Genomic DNA, 22,763 nt, shown 5'->3' with positions numbered 1-22,763 from the left:
CAAAATGTCTCTTAACTCTCAACACTTCTTCTGAAGCCTTCCAGTGTCCAGAAGATAGGAAAAAGTGGCAGAACAGAGTTTCAAATCACATTTTCCCAACATGCTTCTGGTTTCTCCCCCTGAAGCTGCACAGAGGGCATAAATTCCCATGGGTAGAGTCAGTCATCTTATACATTTTGATTATTGTGACATCATGCTTAGCTAACTTAAGTGTTCAGAAAAATAAGTTTTTCTGTTTTAAAATTTTTTTATCTTAGATACATGTACCAGTTTTCCCGAAGGTGATCAGATAGGCCCTGAAGACCTCAGTTTCACCACTGGTGAGAACAGTGGAAGGTAATTGCCAAACTGAGGGCATTGGCTTTGAGTTTCCACGACCCTGAAATGTGCAGTAGATGTGGCTGGAGTTTCTCGTCAGAGCCAGGAACAATCGCACGTGACCTTTGTTTGCTGCCACTCTCACCTGCTGCAGTAATATTCCTGAAACTGTGACAGGAGGGTATGGATTGAGTGCACTCTGGAGAGAAGAAGCAGTGTGGGAAGAGTTCTTTGTGTAACAAAATAATACGAGTACTGTTAGACATTAATAAATAACCTGCACTCACAAAAGGCAGTTTTTCTACAACTGAAAGGAGATAAATTGCCAGACTTTCTTCTATCTTCCTAACTTGTTTGGTGCATGCACTCATTAACCTACTCAGTGTTGATACTGTCCCGTTGGTGTTCTCTCCAGTATCTGTGTTAAATGACCACCTTCCCACTTATGACATTTAATCAACAATTTATTCATGCCTGTTATTTCATGACCAAGAAAAAAGTTACTTAGGAATAGATTTTGTACCACAGGCTCTTTATGTGAATAAGTGGAATAACTCTACCCTCTGATGGAGCACATGGACTAATAGGAGCTAGCTAATTTCATTTGAAAATGAAGATGTCCAAATTTAGTTGCATAAAATGATTCCATCATGCAACTTTTTCACCTTTAGGAGAATTAGGTAGATTTGAAAAGGTTCTTCTTATGGTTCCTTGTCTTTTAAGTGCTGATCCCTTGTCAGAGTATTCAGGCAGTTTCAGTTTTGAGGGTTTTTTTTTTTTTTTTTGTCTCTTAACATGTTTAACAAATATTGAGAGAGAATCTCCCTGGCTCTTAATACTTCTCATCAGTTTAAATTAATTTATTTTGGATTTAAAGGTTCAGAAATGCTAGTGATTCACATGAAATTTCAAAACCTAGTGTAAAGTTTTTTTCCTTTTCTCATTTTTGGACCAATTTTGGGAGAAAGTAATTGCCAAACTTGTCCTTGAGGAATGGCATTTGTATTTGAGCTGCTACATTGACTGTGAAAACTACATTGAAAATTAAGAGGCTACTGAAAAAGGATAAATAATTGTATATAAATGTTTGAAAGGAAGACTTTTAATCTGCCCATATTTTAGCTAATGAAAATTGCTTTTTGATGTCTGATATTTTGGTGTTAAGTATTATCATTCATGGTTCTTGTTCAAAACAGTTTGCACTTTTTGTTAATAAAATGATCTTGGGAAAATATAGTGCTTATGGTTTTTGAAAAAGAAGTCAGAAGGGGGTGTTCTACTCTAGTCACCTGAATGAAAACCTTCTTCACTTTGTACATATTGGGTAAGCACATAGGGAGGTGAGGAGTATTTTCTAAGTTTTTGTGATAAAACCACTTACTACAAGGTCTCCTTGAACTAGGTAAACCTAGTCTGGGCAATATCATCCTAAAGCCTAGAAGTTACTTGTTTCTTTGCACTAACTTAACTCAACCATTCATAGGTTCTTTTTATGGGGTTATTTTGCAAAATATTATAGGTAAACTCTTTAATGCTTTTAACTTACTAGATTCAGAAGATTTTATCTTCATTATATTTTAATTTTTAATTTAATTATATCTTTTTCTGACACATACACACCTATATAATATAATTACACATACATTCTATGTGTAAATATATCATCTAGGTAATAGGTGATTAATCTTTTATAATAATTCTCCATCCTTTTCCAAATCCAGTTACTCTTTTTGTGAAAAAAATAAAAAAACTAGCAATAGGAGAACTAAAACAAATATTATCCTCTCTAAAAAAATATAGCTGACTAATAAATTAGTTGCCTGGATCTCATAATCAAATTCTGATTTGATCTCTTATTCTAAGTCTGCTTATGTAAACATGAAGTTTACATTCATTGGTCTCATAATTGTAGAGGTAACAAGTTTACATCTGTTCTCATTTGTTCTTCACAGTAGCTTTGTGAGGTAAAAGGAGCAATATTATTATTCCTATTTTCACAAAGGAAATAACTAGAGTTCAAAGATTTTAGCATGCTTAAAATTAGCTCATGTAAGTATAGGGAAGCCCTACAAGATTCAAGCCTAGGTTCTCTGATTCCAACTGTATAGTGTTACTGCCATTCTCCCACAACTATCACACAATTTACTTGTGTCATCTGAAGTTTTCTTTTTTGTTTTGTGATAATATAGAAAACAGTCTTGAAATCTGGAGTTAGTAAATCTTGATTTGATTCTTGGTTCTGCCAGTAACTCTGTGACCTTGGGCAGGTCACAGTTGAGAGATCACAAATTCTCAATTCCCTTGTTTCTAAAGTGAGTATTACTTAATGTATTTACCTCTTTCAGGGTTAAAAGGAAAGTAGTTTGTAAACCTTAACTTGTCAGATAAATTCGGTGGTTATTATTGCTATACAACTGTGGGAAGGGAATTTGTGCTGGGAACTGAGGCAGATAAGATAGGAAATGGCTTTTATTTATCGCATTAAATTTCCAGAGCCGATAGCCCCTTCACATTGTTTTCTTGGGCTATTAATCACTGTCCTATGTTCTTGTCTTAGTTCAGCATTCTGAATCCCTCTTTTACCATAAATGTGCAAAATATTTATCAAAACATGAAGTTTATTAATAAAGACAGTAGATCAATCAAAATGGTGTAACGAGTGCATTCTTAATTCGAATCTCAAATGTTCTCCTGAATTTCTTGTGATCTTCTAGAAACTGTTTCTTCTTCCTCTCACTTATGGGTAAAAATCAAACTGGTCCCGTTATTGAGAAACTATTGAGTTGGAATCACGAGACCTAGGTTCAAATTTTTCCACAGATACTTACCAGTTTTGTTTCCATGAACAAATCACTGAACTAGAGAGCCTTTTACTCAAGGATATAAATACTTGGAGTATCTATTTTCTAGGATGGTTGTGAGAAAAATGCTTTGCAACATTTAAGTATTATACAAATGTAAATTGCTGGTTTGTTTCTTGTTTAAATGATTGTGATGAGACCCTTTGAAAATTGATGCAAATTTGAGGTTAGTGTGTGAGGAGATTTTACCCTGAATTGGACATTGAAGGGATTTAACAAAATGCTTATTGAATTAAATTCAGTGACTGTATCTATAGGAAAATTAAAATAGAGCTTTACACCAAAGAGATATATCTATAGAGGACATTTACATGTTCTTCATGAGGATATTATTTTTTCACTTTCAGAATTAATTCATTTCATCAAAAGATTTATTTAGGCATTGTAGATGCAAAGATGACATTTCAAAAACCAGTCCAATTACACTGCATTTTGAAACCTTGCTGACGGAAATTTCTCTGTCAAGTACATGTGAAAAGATATATTTTGCATATTGCAATAATAGTATTATAGTCAGCATTCTAACACGGAATTGTTCTATTACTTTGGAAACAAAGATTGGGGCATGTATTAGCACTTCTAAGTGACCAAGGCCCAAAAGGGTATTTATCTACTTGTTCAGAAATTGCTTACATTCTGAAGGAAGTCATTCTTTTATTAGTTAAACCTTGGACAAAATTCATTGTTTGGCAAATGAACAAAAGTAAGGCAGAGAAGAAGCATATTGTGTGAGGTGAACTGTGAAATCCCTTGGGATTCATTCTTCCTCTTGTGTCATAAAATATGATAACCAGTGAAAGTCTGCAGCTGGTTTGGGTGAAGGATTTAGTTTTTAGAAATGTTTTTCCCAGGACCTCTAAATTAAGTATTTGCCATTTTTGATGATGTTTGTGGTATTGGAAATGTCTTTGTGTTCAATAAAGTCTAATAAAAAAATGAACTTATACACAGACATCAGTGACATCTATCTTATAAATTAGTGCTAGAGAATATTTTTTCAGTCCTGATAATTACAATTCAAATGTGAATGTTATAGTTAATACTATTTTGGGCTTTGTTTTATATAGATTTTTTTTTTTTTGCAGATTTTGCATATTTGTCATCCTTTTTATTTTGTATAGCAATATAATAATTCCATAGATACAACACAGTCTGTTTATTCATTTAGAATTTAAGTGATTTTCACCTTTTCATTTTTATTTGTGGTTTATAGATATCTTTGAACATATTAAGTTTAAAAAAAAAACTATTCTCTTTATTGTTATCAATCATTGAATTACTGGGTCAAAGTGTGCAATCAGCAAAGATTGCAATGATCTGCATTGCCATCCACAGTGTTTTCAGCAGAAAATATATTTTTTAATCCTCTGTATTTATAATTATAGCAAATCTGGAAAAGTAGAACAAGTTTCTGCATTCTCAAAAGAACTGTAGGCAATTGGCTAGAAATATAGCACTGTCATATTTTAAATGTTATGGAGATATGGGCTTTAATACATGTGGTAAGATAACATGTATTAAAGCCCATGTCTACATAGCATTTACATAACAAAAGAGTGTCTCTTTTGAATGCAGTAGAAATACAATTCTTTCATAATTTTTTGTTAAATGCAAAAATTGCAATCAACCTCCTAGCTTTTTAGCTATGTGTCATATCATACACTGACTCAGACCAAGTGATCTCAATTAAAAAAGTAACTTAGTTAACAGTCTTTAAGAAATGCTAGCTATCTGTTATTGCACCTAGTTTGGTTCACTTATACATTTTACATGTGCTCTTTTTATAATAACATTTTGAGTCTTTTGGACCAACTAATGTCATTTTAAAGAAAATTTCCCAGAGGAGCTAAATAACTTAGAGCAGCAAAATGCCTCTGTTCAAAATATTCATGGTTCATATTCATTTTCTTATATTATGCTTTAATATCTAACCCTTTCAAGACTTGACTTTATTGGTTTCAAGCAATGATGTGTAGTTTTGTTAAGTTGTGAGATTGACTGTGACACTGATTTGAAATACCATGAATTAAGTAAGCAGTTGACATGGTGATAAGGGTAGCAGGTGATAAGTGGTAGCAGACAGCTACTTCCAAAAAAGATCCTAATTTACCTTTTTCTATCTAAACTTGCAACTTTCTCTGCTGAATATTTGAATATAATCATGATTTTTGTGCACCCTTTCCCACCTCCCAATTCTCCTGCACACATACATCTCTTTTCATCTCAGTCTTCATACAAGCCCTTAACCTTAACTTACCTTCACTTTTCCTTGTGTGTGTTCCAGTTGAAAAGAAGGAAGAGATGGGCTTATATTTATTTGGTGAGTAGGAAAGAAAACCTAAGCAGATGGACTCTAAGATAATACTCCCAGTATATGCTAAAGAGAAGCTAGACATTGTTAGCAATATCTAGTTCCCAGGAAAAAAATCTAAGCCTTATTCCAAGATAGCCTTTAGATTCTGGTCTTGGAGTGTAAACTTAAGACAACCCAATTGTAGCATTGTTTATGTGGAAATGTGCTAACAAATTTTATCATTTATTAGTCTCAGATGAGCTGTATAACAAATGTTATGTCATCCATCTTCAGAGATGATACTACTGATGGTAGTTCTGGGTATTTATCATAGTGACTAGTGAACCTTTTCTTTACCCTGATAATAAAAGGCTTTTTTTTTTTTTTTTTTTTTTTTTTTTTTTAATAGTATAGCTATTATCAGTGGTTAATTGCAGTTTTGCCTCTGCTCTGTACAAAGCCATTCTTTAACCCAAAACAAATTGATTAGCAAAGCAGGGGAGTTTCTATTTCCTTATTGCATGTTGTCTTCATTAAAGTAATATTAAAATTTTTTTTTTTTTTAAAGATGAGCCCTCTCTGGGCTTAGTATATTTTTATAATCTTCATGCTAATTCAGAAGAACTGAGATTTATTATTTATTTTTAATAACGTTGATATTTATGTAATATTTCCAGTAGATGACAACAGATCCTTGAAAAAATAGCAGTCAAAAACTATAGAGCAGTAATCTCTTGAGTTTTCTGGGGAAAACACCTAAAACATCAGTATGCTATATGATACGTAACTATATAATTTCAGGTTTAGGACTAGATAAGAATAATGTGCTTTGTGAGGCTTATCTCTCAACTTTTAACAGGTAAAGAACTAATACTGTTTAGCTGTGGGGCTGGAGTTTTTTGATAGTACACAAAATTTTTTTTCTCATTTCATTCACATAATACTTACTGCAAGAAAAGCTTTTGTTTTTTAAAGTGTTATTTCCATTATGACTTTCAAAAAGAATGGATGGTGCATCTAAGTAAAGAGAAAAAAATCCCCATAGAATTAAACTATCTAGTTGGCTTCCAAATTGCCAATTTTCCATGTTGGAGAAATCTTAACTGTAGAAATTGAACCTTCCTTGGAATAAAAACACAAGGGAGAAGTTATTTTAAATTGCTGTGTTTTATTAAGATACTGGCAAAATTTCAACATAGTTCTTACTGAATGAACAGCTTTAATAAATAAAATATGAGTGACTTAATACATGATTACAACTGAACTCACAAGTGAGCTGTAGAGCAAGTTTGCAAATTGAAAAGTTAAACTTTTTAGGAAAATCATTTGCTTGAACTGATTCACTCCACAGAGAATTCATTGCAGAGAAATGTCATGAACAAGAGAATACAGCATGTCTGTCACCAAAGAGCACCCAGTGTAAGAGTTGACAATAACACACCTATGGGTATCTTAACACAAAACATCAAAAGTTTTAATATGAGGATTTCTTTTTCAAGGACGACAGCTGTGTCAACCAGGGTTCCCTATCGTGCTTCATATCTCCTAATTAGTAAGGTAAATAGTCTTACAAATGGAAACTAAATACAGTTCTAGGAAAACATGGAAATAGTTGCCTGGTCCCTTTTAAGCTAAAGTTATCTTTTCCCTGGATAATCAGTTGCATTGCTGGGCAGTTCTAGGATTATGTTGTTTTGCTACTAGCTCTGAAAAAGAATGTCAACTTTTACACAAGTCAAAGAACAAAAGGTGGGTGTTTATCCTTCCTATAGATTATGGCACACAAGGGGAGAAAACGGTTTTCTTCCTGGTGCAGTTAGGATCCAAAGAAAGATTTTCCTAAATTATAGCTACAAACAAAGCTGTAGTATCCCCTTTCTTGACCTTGCCTAGGTTACTGCTGAATGAACAAATTGGCTTAAAGACAACTGCTAATTTTGATCAGTCTTCCTCGTGAAGCTTCATCAGCAAATCTTTGCTGGAGGAGGAAGTATGTGAACCATAGCAGTTATCTCTGTTAACACTGAACTTCTCTGCATCACGTTTATCTCACTGACACACAGTGTTCCAACAATGGAGTGGAGCTTATGAAAATGCAGTGTTGACAATACACCACTATAAATGTGGTCAAAGTTAAACTCAGCTTTGACATTGTCCTTGGAAAAGGTCTGTTGCATTTCAGGATACCCTGGCTAACTGAATCAGTATTGATCAATGGCAGTTAATAACTTTTTTGTTTCATTACTTTCAAGGACAATGGATGGCACTTCTAGGTAAAGAAAAGATATTTACATGTGAGTTTCCACCCACCTTTTTAGTGCAAATTTAAATGGGAATAACAGCACCAGGGTTTGGGGCTGTAATGTTACCAAACTTCAGATATTCCTCAAAACTGCGCATCTAAAATTCAAAACAAAATCATTAAATTGGGAATTGAATCCCTTTGAAACTCACAGTGAAGAGCTTATAAGGAGTTTTCAATAACTTCAGGGTAGGGACCTGAAGACTGTTTCCTAAACAGAGTTGTTTAAAAAAAAAAAGACTTTTTTTTTTTTTTTTTTAAACTACCTCATGTTCATTATCAAGCCTGTTTGGCCAGTAAACTGAAACTGATGCAAACTATGTTAAATTGCAAAAGGGATACTGCAGCTCTTTTAAGAATTGGTTGTACAAATTTCACCACCACCAAAATTACATGATGAGTAAAGATACAAAACACATAATTCACAGACTAAACTTCAGCATTAACAATAAATATATTCTATAGATACTTTTTAAATCTGTCTAGTATTTTTACACTGTCACCAAATACACTGTCATTAACTATGTGATACAAAAACGTTTAGATACCATTAGAGGGGTTCTTATTGCTTACGTCAGCAAGCAGCAAATAAGGGCACAGGAGTGTGAACTGAAGAGAACTACTTCCTATTACCAGTGGCATGAAGATTAAAACACTGCATCTCACAAAGCACTGCTTTTTGTCTAGTGTGTAGCTAGAGCAGCATAAATCAGACCAATAACCACTACTTTAATATGTATTATAGAATTTTAAAGGACTTACCTTACAAATGGTTCCTAACTACTCTATAAATATGCATGTGGTGAAAATATGAACACTTGCTATTTTTTTACAGTATTGGTTTATACCTTGATCACACTGGAACTACTGTTGATTTAGTTTCTAAAAGGCTAATTATATGAGAAATATTTGCTTAGATCTAGAAAACCAGACCCTTGAACAGATGTGGTGACTACTCATTCCAGTGCCAAGTCAATCTTTCAGCACACTAGGAAGAAGTTCTTTTATGTGTCTCTCTCCACCCTCCTTTCTTCTCAACCCAATAAGCTTAACCTATTCTGATCGAAGATGGACTTATTTTTTAGTACACTTAATTAAAAGGATTACATTATTAAATTTAGAGATTTTCAGTCTACCTACTTTAAGCTTATTGTCCAGTTTGAGAAGAGAATAGAAAGGGTAAAGAAAATCTCTTTGCCTCTGACTTTTTAAGTATCCTTAAGTGTTTTGAAACTAACTATAACTAATAGGATGTTAACAATGATATCTGAGGCTTCAAAACTTGACAGATAGGAGAACTTCTGATGTCCTAAACACATGAACTTGTACCCTGAAGAATGAGTAAAGGACTTCTGTGCTACATTCAGAGACCTATTTATTCATTGCTTTCAATTCCTATAATCCTTCATAAATCTATAAGAAGGAATAAATCCAAAATCAAGAGGATACAAGTCTTATTTCTACTTAAGAATCCAGATATTTAGAAAATAAAGTCTGTACATTTAACGACATGCTTATGTTAATCCACTCAACAGTACTGTTAAAATGCTAGTCAACTTTTTCTGTATTTATCTGTGATATATATGTATATATCTAAATTTGTACCTTCTATTATGTGCTCAGGAAATATAAATGTAAAGAAATTTTAATATGTAAACACATAATTAGGAAGGTAAAATTTGTAACTACCACCATTTCAATATCCCACAAAAATGATTCCTGGAATCCCCACAACTTGGTCACCATCATTACATTATTCTGATGATTATTAGTGATTAATCATCAAGAGCTAACTACATAACACTAGACAATGGGTCTTTAGTTGTGAATGCCCATAACTCTGTTGGGTAAATATAATTTCTATATTTGATTCATTGCTATTTCCTTTAATTATCCTGAGGTTATTATGCCAATTTGTAAATATATAAACCCCACTAATAATGAGGGCCTTAAATTTTTTTTTTAATTCAAGATTGATGTTAACAGACTGAGAAATCTCCACTCCTTACCTCTGCGTGGTAGCAAAATTTCACTGAATTTATAACCATCCAGTTTTTTGTTTATTCATTCTCCTTCCTCAATGCTTGGCATCAGGCTCATTTTAAACTGTTTTCAGCCTGTTGACAACTAGGGAAAAAGTTCCTAATACTTCAGTTTCTTTAGGTGTATAGGGAATACATGCTTTTTCATTCTCTAAAACTTTCATTTTAGAAATGTTTTTACTGTTTATAAACCAAAACATTGATTGGGGCAACATGATATTTGTAACAGTTAACTTTCCCTGTCAATTCAGTACTAGCATATTCTTTACCTTTATAGCATCTTGACAAAACGGATTCCTTTTGACTCCTGAGTTGAAAGTCCAATGAAAAAGGAGTTCACTAAAGTCACAGATTAAAAATCAGTTGACAAAAGTAATCATAAAAACTCAAAAAAAAAAAAAAAAAAAAAAGCACCAAAAAAGAGTCTGAAAAGCCCCACAGGAAACTTATTTTTTTTTTTTTTTTAAACTACCAAAGAGTTTTCATGTTCAGCTTTTACGCCTGTCTTTCAATCTGAGTCTGAAAAAGGGAGATTTTACATTAGACTCCCACTTCCTGTGTGCTCCATTAAAATCCATATGGCTTTTAATCTTCTACCTACAGAGTGGATATTTTCCTAGAGTTCTTTCCCTGGGAAGATATTAAAAAAGAAAAAAAAAACAACAACCCAGAAATGAACCCTGACTCTGGGGAACATCTGTGCTAAATTTGACAGTTCTAAACTAGGTTCTCTTCATATATATGTAAATATATGTGTGTGTAAATACATAAATGTATACACACACACACACACATATATATATATATATATACACACACATTCATACACACACATATACACACACATATACACACACACACACATATATTGCTCCACAGACATTTCGGCCAGATCAAAACTGTTTCCTGACTGCATCTAATCAAATGAGCCAACTAAGTCATTTTCCACCAGTGATACAAGGAGGTGTGTGTGTTAAGAGGTGTGGGTGCACACATGGATCCATTGTGTAATTTAGGGAGTAGAATCACTAGTATTTGTAAGATTGAAACACTTTTTAAAATTTCCTAGAGATTATTTACATACAAGAACTGAGCTTTTCATAGTCATAAAATGATGTACTTCATGTTTCTGAAATGCCCATCTCGTTTTCTATATTGATGATACTGTTTCATTAGGGATGTGGGGGCGGGGAGAGGTATCTAACCTATTTTAAAGAAGAGTAGTTATATTTTACTGCTCCAGGGAATGTCTGCATATGGTATACAATTACTGTTTCTAAGCATCCCCATTAGAATCTCATTGTACTTTTTGTAAGCATTTTGTCTCCATGTCAGAGAACTTCTTACCAACCTCCTATTTCTATTCCCACTTCGAGTAAGTGAAGACAGGCTAGTTGTGCCTGCTTTGTGGGAAGGCTCGTGGGCAAAGAGAAACGTATGAAACTTTGGTTTGAGCCTGAATCCATGCCGTCTCTTTGCATAATAGTGGCGTAAATGAGAGAAACTAGAAGCTCTCTTTCCCGGGGGGTTATTTTCCTGTTCATTTTCCAACCTAGAAAAGACTGGAGACAAGCTCTCCATTCTGTATGTTGAACCCAAATTAAGATAAGCAGGGTATTCTCCAGCATTACGCTGTTCATGCACTGAAGACCGGACTGATTCTTTCTCCATTATTATATCATTAACAAGATTGGCTTTCTTTGGTACTGTAAGACCAAACATTTCAACGGGTGACCAAAATTTGGCACTCTGAGGTCTGCTTGCTTCTATTTGTGTGAGATCTAGGTAGCCTGCATCTTCAAGCACATTGATTTGGGACCCTGTGCTCAAGCTAGTTCTATCAGTGAATGAATCCACTCGCCCATCATAGCCTAGATCTGCGGGTGCCGAGCACTGGTGCTGAGGCCAGGGGCGTTTGCTTTCTCCATGATTTTCCTTATCATCCCCGCCATCTTCTTGACCTCCTTGAAAAGAGTTCTCTGTCCAGTCTGATTCCTCACTAACATTTACAGCTTTGTTTATATCCCTCAGGAACACCACAATGACAGTGATATTGTCACTTGACCCAGCATCACGAGCTGATGCTACCAATTTGTGGGCAACCATGCTACTGTCTCCATTATTTTCCTTCAGGTGGTCAGCCACGACCTTCACTGCCTCATCGGGGTTCACGGTATCATAGAAGCCGTCACAAGCTAAAATGAGGTAGTCTTCAGACCCATCTAAAACAGTGGAGGCAGAGTCTGCATCCCCACAGATATATGGCTTATGCTCAGCATCTCCTGTGGGAATTAAAAAGCAGATACGGAAGCGTCAGGTTTTAGTTTGTCCTGATATAGCAAGAGACAGTTACTTGGGCCACACTAAATGATTCTCTAGTAATATGATAATGAATGTAGCCTTAAAGAGATTTATAAAATACCTTCAAAGTATTTTATTACATTGATCTATGAAACATGTTTGATATCATCGGTATACCTGTATACCACAACACTTGGACCTGGAAGAATTTTAGAACATATATCCAGCCATACTGGATAACTTGCTCTTCTCCCCTCCCCCCCAATATCTTTATACTAGGTCATCCCCCATTCTTGGAATGCTCTCTCTCCTAATCTCCATAATCGTTGATTTCCCTCAAGACTGAGCTCAAAATGCTAGCTTCTATATCCTAGCTGCCTCAGCTAATGTCTCAGGTTTTATCCAATTTTGGGATTATGAAGAGGGACATTGAGAATGTCTAGGAGCTGTCCAGAATCATCATGGAACTTGAAACTCTGCATATGAGGACAGCCTCTAACCTTAGAGAGAAACAAACATAGGGACATAACCCAGCTCTATTCAAATAAATGGCTAATTGCTGGATTAGGGAATAGACTTGTTCTATGTGGCTCTAGAAAGAATGAGTAATGGATAAAAATTATGGGGAAGCAAGATTTTGGCTCAATGTAATCAAGAACTTCTTAAGGGCTAAAGCTATCCAACGATGGAATAGGGATAAGTTCTTGCCACTGGAAATGTTTAAGAGAGATAAGGTGGCAGGAATGGATGTCTGAAAGGATTCCTGCATATGGTGGATTTTCTCTCAGGTTCTATGAAATTAGATGAATGGAGGTCATGATGTGGCTTATCACTGACATTAAGGCTCTTGTAAGGAATAGATGTGTTTTGCCTTCTTCTATCTTACAGTTGCCTCAAGTCTTTAAAACTATATGGAAAGAACCTTGCTTTGGGACTGTGATCTGGATTGTACTTTCACTCTACCACCAACTTGTAAGATCTTAAGTCATTCATTCTATGAGCATTTATTAAGCACTTATTTGTGTGAAAAGGACCTTACATTCTAATGGGGTAGACAACATAAAAATAAATAAGGCTAATTAAGTCCTAAACAGTGTGAAATTCACATTGAATATTTCCATTGGGCTAGAATTACCATAATATGTATAATTATAATTTCAAATAGGCCAAACTCAAATACATGCAAGCTTTTCAAGGGATTTACTTCAGGGAATTAATTTATTTCCATTAAAAGAAAGCTAGCCATACATGTAAGACACATACAGAATAGATGGAAGGATAAGACCATATAATTCAACCTATACCTAATTGAAAATCCTTTTAATAACATTCCTAACAAATGTTCTACTTCTTAACACAGAGCATTAATCTGGCCCTGTACAACTTTTATCCCATATATGTAGTTCTGCCATTTAGAGTCAAGAAAACAAGTCTCTTCCTCCATGTGACAGCCCATGAAATACTTAAAGATAACGATTATCATTCCCCCTTTCTTCAGGATGAACATCTTGATTCTCTTGGTTCGATTATTGTGTGACCTGCTCTCAAGGCTTTTCAACAGCCCTTTTCACTCTCCAGGTATTAACGGTTGTTCCTACAATTTGTGGTCCAAAACTTAACATTTTATAAGCACAATAACACTGGACAATATTATGCCCCTCATTAAAGATTGTGCCTCTTAGTGCAGTCTGAGAGCACGTTACCTTTTTTGCTTTCCATTTTGTATTAGTGACTCACTTGAAACTTGCAACCCACTGTGTCAGACATTTATTATATAAACATATAACTGCCTGGGCCTAATATATCTTTTTTTGAAGTGGATTTTTTTTTTTCCCTTAAAGCATGGCACCCAGAACTGAACACATTTTTACTAGTAGGACACTAATTTCTTATCAGGACAGAATAAAATATGAATGTTGATTCCCTGGCCCTAGATACTGTATAACTATGAACAAGGCTTAAAATCCCAATAACATTCTCTGCAATTGCTTTACACTGCTAATTTATAATAAATTTGCAGCCTTGCAAAACTCCTAAGATACATGAATCACTGTTAAATTGTCTCTCCTATCTTTTTTTTTTTTTGAAGTTTTGTTTCCTTTAATGTGAGTTGTAAGATTTTGTTTCTCTATTGCTCATTAGAACAGACCCATTGTTCTACCTTATCAAGATATATTTTGGATCTCAAGACAGTTATATGTTGCATTAGCTAGCCTACCCATCTTTGAGTCATTAATAAATTTAATGATGCTTTTTTGTCTGTATAGAAGTCATTGATTTGTTGCTTTTCCAGTATTAATTTAATTATTCCTTAAGGCTCGTCCCGCTCTAATTCCCTCAAACCTCTGATCATCCATTCACGGTCTTAATCATCATCTATATTGTGTGCGCAGCTGCCAAATTTGTTCCCAGCCTTAACTTCTTATACCTTTGCTAGTTTCATGTGTTGCAAGAAATGTGTCTACTTTGCTACTTTTAACACCAAAAATGAATGATATCTAGAACATTGTTTTATATGCCAGAGATGCCCAATAAACATTTGTTAAATAAATGACTAGAATCCTTATATATACTGTTAAAGTGGGAAGAATATTTAGTCCAATCCTGTGGTTTCACTCTACCATGCTATCACATAATGAGATCATATAGATCATTAATATACATCTTTACTCCCTTAAACCTTTCTAAATTCTTTATTATTATTAGCACTAGTTATACCCTCCGATCCCCAACTGTTAGATACTTAAAAATACTTCACTCATCTTTACCTTGAAGCCACTGCCCCGTCCTATTACTTCTGACCTAATATTTCTCAAAATCACCCCCCCCTTTTTTTTTTTTTCAGTCCTACAAGCCGGGCCAGATCCCCTCATTGTGACACCATGGACTGAATGCTGGGCTGGGGTTAGAAAAATGAGTTCAAATCTGACCTCAAGATATTTACTGTGTGTGACTCTGGGCAAATCATTTAATGTCTGTTTGCCTTAGTTTCTTAATGGAGATAATGACAATACCTATCTTGCACCTTTGTTGTTGTAAGGATTAAATGAGAAAACAGCTGGCACACAGTAAGTGCTATATACATATTAGCTGTTATAGCTATTATTTTGATGATGATGATGATGATGATGATGACTCTTCCTCTAATAGTACTACAATATCCAGTAGCCAGAATCCTCTTGTTTTGAAGACATTACTTCACTTTTCAGAAGACTACAGTAGCTCCTAGTTGTCTCTTTGCTCTCATTAAAACTCCCAGTCATGGAACTTTAATGGCTTCTATCGATCTCTTCTGAAATTCATCACCCCCTACTATACCTGACTGTATGATTATCATTATCATTTGCTGAACTCCAGCTCTAAAAATACATGTGATCTGACTCATGCTGTTCCCAAATTTTCATTTTAGTGCTTCAGTTAAAGGGCTATTGCAAATGTTACTTTGGAATGAAGCATGAAAAGATCTGTGACTAGCAAAAACTGCCAAGATTCTGGCTTTTCACTTGCTCTTGTGTGGGGTGTGTCAAATTCATGACATTTCGCCCCCAAACTTGGTAGGAGGGCATGAATTCATTTTATGATAGAAGTAGCTTTTATCTTCAAACTACCCCCTCCATATACTATGGAAACCCAACATGCCCTTGTCAACCTCCTATGTCTGAAACACTCGTAAGGAGGAAACACTTGAAAAGGATTGCATTTCTGAAGATACAAATTATGTTCAGGTTCTTTTTGGGAAATGTTTTTTTCCCTAATCTAGAAAAGCCTTAGTAATCATGTGTCATTCACTTAAGACTAAGGAGAGATATGTTTCTAGTTCCCTTCTTGACTTAACTTCCTTCCATATCCTTTTCAGTAGGTTGGTTTCTTTAATAACCATCAATGATTCCTATGATTAATCTATGTGAAGATGATTAATAGGACTTCTGATACTTCTGAAAACAAATAGATTTAATCCAGCAATATATTCTAGAAACGAGATATTTTTTTCCTTTGGGCTTTTTATTCTAGACTTCTTTATTAACTGTAGTTATAAAGAAGTGCATTTCCTCTCTCTTACTTGCTGCTCCCCACATTTGGGGCCTTCAACAGCTTGTTAACACCTCTACCAAAGAGTAGGCAGAGAGGGAGGTGAAACTCAGAGAATCCTTTTAACTCTTCTTAACAGCCTTGGAATGGGAGAAGGTTAATATTAATGACTAAAATAAGATTGGAGGATTATGTATAAATTGTATTTATCCTATCCCTGTGCCCATTTCCTAAGGAGACTGGTATTTGTCACTGTAGCCTTGAAACTGAGTATGAATATCAATTGAAAGAAAATTGAGACAAGTAAGATTCTTTTAAAAATAATTTTGTATTATAAAGTATAAATATATTTATTTATATAATATAATACATATAAAATAAATACAAATATCTACTATAAATAAGAAAATAGATATTAGAGAACATTCTAGGCAGGCTATTGTCAGAGTCCCTGTTGTGACATGGATAAGTAAGAGTTTAGCCATGTGGTATTAACCAACTTTACTAAAGTGAGAAGCCTAAAATTATGGGTCTAGAGCCCAAATTGAGTGCATGTGGTGTCCAAATGAGCCAAAGCCACATACAACCTGGTTCTTCCATCTGCCTCCTCCATGAACCATATGACTTAGGGGGAGACTGTTCCATTTCACTTAAATTTTGTGCCCCCAAGAGGATCAAAGAGTTCAGTATAGTAGGACCCTAAAAGGTTTCATAATAACTGGCCCCAAGGTCATCCAACAGATTGCCATAAAAAAAGTTGAAAAGAATTTTCCATCTGAAAGCACAAAGTTGTTGGGGTTTTTTTTTTTTCCCTCTGAGAGTTACCTCTTTATTATTTACATTTTTATTAAGCCTCTTCATGATCTAGTGATGGCTTCAAATAGCAAGACAGACTTCAAAGAGTGATTGTTACTGTTAGCCAGGCTTACCTGCTGGCTCTAAAGTCAATTTAGAGATCTGGAAAATCATGACATTTTACTTTTCATAAACTGCACTTTATGTTTCAGTTCTGGTCCTAAAGTTCCCCAAAATCCTTAGTATAATTAAGCTGGAATGCTACTGGAATTCTTTTTTTGTTTTCCTTATGCCAAATAATTCTTACTTTCCAAAAAATTAAAATAATTTGTTAAAATTTATTTTCATTCACTGAGGGCAACAATTGCAGTATCTTAGAATATAATAGAATGAAAATAAAAAGAAAAATTTTAAGGTAAATAAGTTTTTGTTTTTTTTTAATTGAACTGTCATAGATGAGTCTGCATGAGGTAAAAGATGTAGTCTCTGGCCCCTTGCCAATCTCCTGAGTTTCAGGGAAACCTGACTGCATCGAGGAGACAGCAGATCTATAGGCCCTGTGAGCTTAGATTTTGGTTTGTTTTTTCATTTTGATAATAGAATTTAAACATAAGCCTCCACTGACAAAAGGATATGAATCAGTAATTAAAAAGTAAGAAAGACATCCCTTAATTGCTGTTTAAGTGGTAGCATGAGTTCTTTCATAATGGGAATTGTATTGTTTGTAGTTTCTCAATGTTATCAGGGCATACTACAGAGCCATAATGAGTTAAATAATTTCTTACCAATAGCTCTTGAGACAGACAGACTTCCATTCACTCTCCAGGCACCAAACCAGACCACACAACCTCCAAGGGCCTCAATTCGTTGCTTCTCATCCTAAATCACAGTGTAGCACATAAAAGGAAAACAGAAAATATAACATCAGCAGGCTCTCTGGAAGTGATAAGAAGACTTAGAATGAGGAATGGCACTCAAGGACATACAGCCTTTTGCTGGAAAAGATTTTTTTTTTCCTCTTTCCTCTTTCCATTTTCCAGGGATTTTATGGGACTGGTTGCTGGGGAAATAATGATAGTTATTACAATAAAACATAATAACATGAAGAGTTTTCTGGAAAACAGATCTTAGATTATGGTCCAAAGAAATTGCTTCTGCTCACCTCCCGATCCGGTTTATGTGGCTTCATTAATTCTACAGCTTGGCCCTTCCTCACAAGCATCACCTGAGAGTCGCCCACCCAGGCTACGTGGAGCATGTTGCCTCGGATAAATGTCACCACACCTGTGGTCCCACAGCGTAAGCTCTGAAAACAGTTAATGCAAAGCAAGTATAAATGAAGATCCAGAGGCACTGAATTCTCATTGAAAAATACATTTACATTCTGACCCAGCAGGGAGTAGGTAAACTATTAATAATATTTTATACTTGTATATCATACTTTTAAAAAACATTTTCATGTGCATTATTTTACTTGATCCTCATAAGCACCCTTATCCAATGTCATATAACTTGTGCCTTCCAGGGCAGGACTTTTCCCACTGTGTCATGTGTCTCACTAAATCATTATTTGGTCAGGGAAAAATCATAGCTTCAGGTCCCACTGTTTGTAAAACTAAATTTATAGCATTTCCCTTGAAGGAAAAGGGAGCCAATGTTTCAATGCTTCTAGGAGAATATATGAAAGTATCCAATAATAGTTGTATTCCATAGAATACTATGGTTTATACTCTTGGTACATGAGACATGTACAGCTACTATGAAACTTATATAAAATGTTTTCTAGAGGTCTAGATTTTCCCCACATGTAATATGGGGAAACTTTCCCCTTCAATTACTAATGCATTAGGAATCTGGAGTCCTTGTAGGAGAAAGTCTTCTGATTCTGGGGTCTCTTAAACATGCTGATGCTATTAGCTGACCAACCCAGCAGGTCCATTTGACCCACATATCATAATTTTCTGATTAGACCCAGTGAGCCATACATAGGTAGATATTTTCCCCCTTCCAATATTCCCTCCCCATTGCCCATCTCCTACATGGAGAAAATTCGTTGTTTGTTATAAATCCTCGCCCACCAATAGAATGTCTTCCCACACAGAATGTTCAGATAATTCAGCCCCGCTAGTACAAATTATAAAGACGTTTCACTGCATATGCTCTGGAGAGAACAGGAGGCTGGGCTGTTTCACAACAGGAATAGCTACTTTTTTTTCTCAGTAGTTAACAGCACATGGAAGGACAAACGGGAGCTTGTTGTGTGAGAATTAAATTATTTAAGATAGTAGTGAGCTGTTGGGGAGACTGAGGCACACTGGAGCTTTAGACAAAATAAGCAAGTGTGGATACAGTCAAGAATATTAGTTTATTCTTGAATAAATGGAAGCAGGACATGGGGAAGAGAGAAGACCTAAAAGCAAAGATTTTAAAGATGGGATTATCTCTAGTTGATTCCTCAGGATATCATGTTCCACATTTAAAGCAGAGGAAGAATTATGATGAGAGGAAAAGCCGGGAGGCTGTGGTTTTTGAGTAACCCCTGGGAAATTTAGTAGATTGGCATCCAGCACAAAGTATACTGTTCAATCAATAAAACCTTTTATATTTAATTTAGGGTTTGTTTAATTCATCTTTTTATTTTATTCCCCATTCCCACATACACAGTTCCTGGTACATGGTACCAATCTTTGAATTGAATTGAACTGATTTTAATTGTATAAGTCTGATGACCACTTTTGGATTTGCATTTAACCTAGAAAGGCCTTAGGATCATTAGAAGAAAAGGAAATATGTACTTATTTTCTGTGGAATCCCAAAATTCACTAGGGCATGGAGCATTAAGATTTCTGGTCTACATTCTGACCTCTCCCACTAGTTTACTATGTGAGTTTTCCTAACTTAAATAGATCAAATAGTCATGCACAACCCACACTCTGCCCATTCCATGAAAGACTTAATATTTCAGTTATGAGAAAATAATTTTCTCTCTCTGCAATCAACTTCTTTAAGAAAAAAAATTTTTTTTTCAGTTTATTCCTGATTAAGACTTCCAGCATTCACTGCTATAGTTAATTATGTACCATGGATTTTGATCCATGATTAATTAGGTTGAAGTTCCCACTCTTTATTCTAATATCTAATTTCTGTAAATATTCAGGTCAGTAAATGTTGAAATAGTGAAAATCATTACAATATAGACAACAAGCTCAAACTTCTTTTATTCTGGCAAGAGGAAATTTGCTTCTTAGATCATTTGAGACTAATAATAATCAAGAACAGATTAATAGTGTGAGTATAATCCCAGTTCTTTTCTAAAGCTCTTAAGATAGGAAATTCAAGTAGTTTTTCTCACTCAAATAGTTTGCTATTTTTTTTTTATATTTGCTATGATCATATCCAAACTTGCTAGCAATAAAAAGGGAAAGAAATTATTATGGCGTGACTGATTGATAAGCTTTGGTGATCAAAAAAATAAAAATTTATCAATCCAGAGGGAGAAATTTCTAGAAAATTGCAGCCTAAGAACTTCTATATAATTTGCCTATGTATATATATATATATATATATATATATATATATATATATATATATATATAATGTCTATATATATATGTGTATATACATATATATATATATATATATATACAGTATGTCTAGGACTATGTTCATGGAGCACTATATCACTATATCACTTAGCATATTCTGCAAATAGTGAAGGAGAACTAAAATGAAATTCAAGGTCTTCCTTAGGAGTAAAAGCCCAGAAGAGAATGCCAAGGGATATAAAGCCCTGAGGGCAAGGGGGGAGATGATGTAAAGAAAGCAAAATCTGAGTCTAAATAACCCTTTAGCCACAGACTAAATTAATGGACTGGGCGAATATTCTTTAGCCCGCATTTCAAGGCAAAATCTCTTTTGGGCCCATAGCTGCTCATATGACAAAGTCACAAACCTCCCTGGCTGCTTTCTGCACAAAACGCTCGTCGGTCACCCGGAAGGCCCGGCACAGAGCCTCTGCAGGATCATGGGGGAACATTTCCTGTCGCACCAAGTTCACATGGAGGTGGACAGAAGCATAAATAGCAGCATCTACTCCACCATGCCCATCAAACACGGCAAAGTAAGCTTGTTCTTCTTGATCCTGTCAAAGGAAGCAGAGCACACGGCCAATTGTGGGATGGGCTGAAATCTGATTTAACTGCTGTCCTTAAAACTCCCATTCCCCATCCTCCTCCACCTTGTCCTACATCCCAAAGTGAGTTGTCTCCATAACAAGAGAAAACATTTCCCTTTTCTGGCCACTGCTGAAGTACCTGCAGTATCAGGGATTTCGTGTTTCCATACCAGCACACTGGAATACACATGCCCAATTAACTCGGGCAGAACTGCCCCTTTCTGTGGAAGTTGCTACTTTGTACCATGGAAACCACCCACACACATTTGCTTCAAACGTTCCCCATGCAGCCAAAGTGAAAAAAAAAATAAGAAGCACAAAAAGACAATAATTAAATGCCTTTATGAAGATATTAAATAACATTTAAAATAACCTTTATAGAATGTAAACCACTGGCATAACATATGTGGATATGTACATCATACAGATATACTTCATGATTCCAAAATTCTCACCATATGGGACCCAAATTCCTTTTTTTTTTTTTTTTCTGAAGCAATTGGAGTTAAGTCACTTGCCCAGGGTCACACAGCTGGGATGTGTTAAGTGTTTAGTGCCATTCCAGCCAGTCACTTAATCAAGACTTTGCCTCCATTTCTTCCATCAGTTAAATAAGGATGGATGATATGAACCTCATAGTGATGTTGAGGGGATCTAATAAAATAATAGATCAAAAAGGGTTTTGAAAATAGGATGTGTTTTTTATTATCCTTACCTTTTTTTAAAAATAGATCAACCTCTTTTTGTAACTTCATTCTCTTAAGGAATCCAAAATGGATCCAAAAAGGAATCTAGATAAATTTATGATTGATTCATTTAATAAATAGGAACTCAGACCTTAAAGTAGGCACCATACCTCCTTCCCTTTAAGAACATTCCTTGAAGCCTCTGTTAGTAAAAGTAAGCTAGACAGAATCAACTGTGAATGACTTAAATATAGTAGAAGAATTCCTTTGTTTGTGTGATTGTAGACAGGTCAGCCGAATCAAATCAAAATAAAAATTTTTTTAATTATTTTTTTTTTCAAGATTCTTAAGATAAAGGTATCTAGTAGCATAGTGGATTTGAATGTTGCCCTGAAGTCAGGAGGATCTGAGTTCAAATGTGGCCTCAAACATTTACTATCTGTGATGCTGGGCAAGTCATTTAACCCTGATTGCCTCAAAGCAAAAATAAAAAATAAAAAATTTAAAGGCAAACATTTTTAAAGATGCTTGATGGCAAGGAGGAGGGAATCAGTTAAGATACCAGAAGGACTAGGGAAAAAATAATACTTAAGGAAGCAAGATTTGGAAGTGGGAACATACAATCCAGAGCAAGAGAGTGTGGATATCCTTGAAAAGAAGGGGAACAGCACTGCCAGACTGATCTTTCCAAAACAGCTTGTATCACATCATTCCCCCTACTCAGTAACTTCCTATTATTGCCTAAGGTCTACCAAGAGGGTGAAAGTGGGAGAGGAATGAAAAAGAACATAGTCTGTTCAAAGTCCCTAAAGTTTAAGCTCAGTCCTTACAGATGCAGAGTTCTGGATCACAGGTCACATCTAAAATATATAGACTAAATAATTTGGGACCTAATTCTGGCTCTTAATTGACATCTTAAATTGCATTTAAGAGGTCTATATACAGGATGACCCTACTATTAT

General features: G+C 35.0%; 2 protein-coding genes across 6 annotated transcripts in view; one reads left to right on the top strand and one right to left on the bottom strand.

The window, feature by feature from the left end:
- The window catches only part of TRIM37 (tripartite motif containing 37), a 92,256-nt gene extending 91,650 nt beyond the window's left edge, over positions 1-606 (top strand). For all 3 annotated transcript variants that reach the window (XM_074261950.1, XM_074261949.1, XM_074261948.1), the window contains exon 24: positions 258-606. In XM_074261950.1, coding sequence (XP_074118051.1) covers positions 258-340 — 83 coding nt within the window. In that variant the 3' untranslated portion in view covers positions 341-606. The remainder of the gene's footprint in view (positions 1-257) is intronic.
- A 6,014-nt stretch (positions 607-6,620) lies between these two features.
- The window catches only part of PPM1E (protein phosphatase, Mg2+/Mn2+ dependent 1E), a 201,488-nt gene continuing 185,345 nt past the window's right edge, over positions 6,621-22,763 (bottom strand). For all 3 annotated transcript variants that reach the window (XM_074261947.1, XM_074261945.1, XM_074261946.1), the window contains exons 4-7: positions 20,894-21,082; positions 18,104-18,247; positions 17,727-17,820; positions 6,621-12,098 (exon numbers count right to left, since the gene is read on the bottom strand). In XM_074261947.1, coding sequence (XP_074118048.1) covers positions 11,041-12,098; positions 17,727-17,820; positions 18,104-18,247; positions 20,894-21,082 — 1,485 coding nt within the window. In that variant the 3' untranslated portion in view covers positions 6,621-11,040. The remainder of the gene's footprint in view (positions 12,099-17,726; positions 17,821-18,103; positions 18,248-20,893; positions 21,083-22,763) is intronic.

The sequence above is a fragment of the Sminthopsis crassicaudata genome, chromosome 4 (genome assembly GCF_048593235.1).
Source record: "Sminthopsis crassicaudata isolate SCR6 chromosome 4, ASM4859323v1, whole genome shotgun sequence".
In the NCBI taxonomy this organism is placed as follows: domain Eukaryota; kingdom Metazoa; phylum Chordata; class Mammalia; order Dasyuromorphia; family Dasyuridae; genus Sminthopsis; species Sminthopsis crassicaudata.
This window is presented reverse-complemented; position numbering and strand designations above follow the sequence as displayed.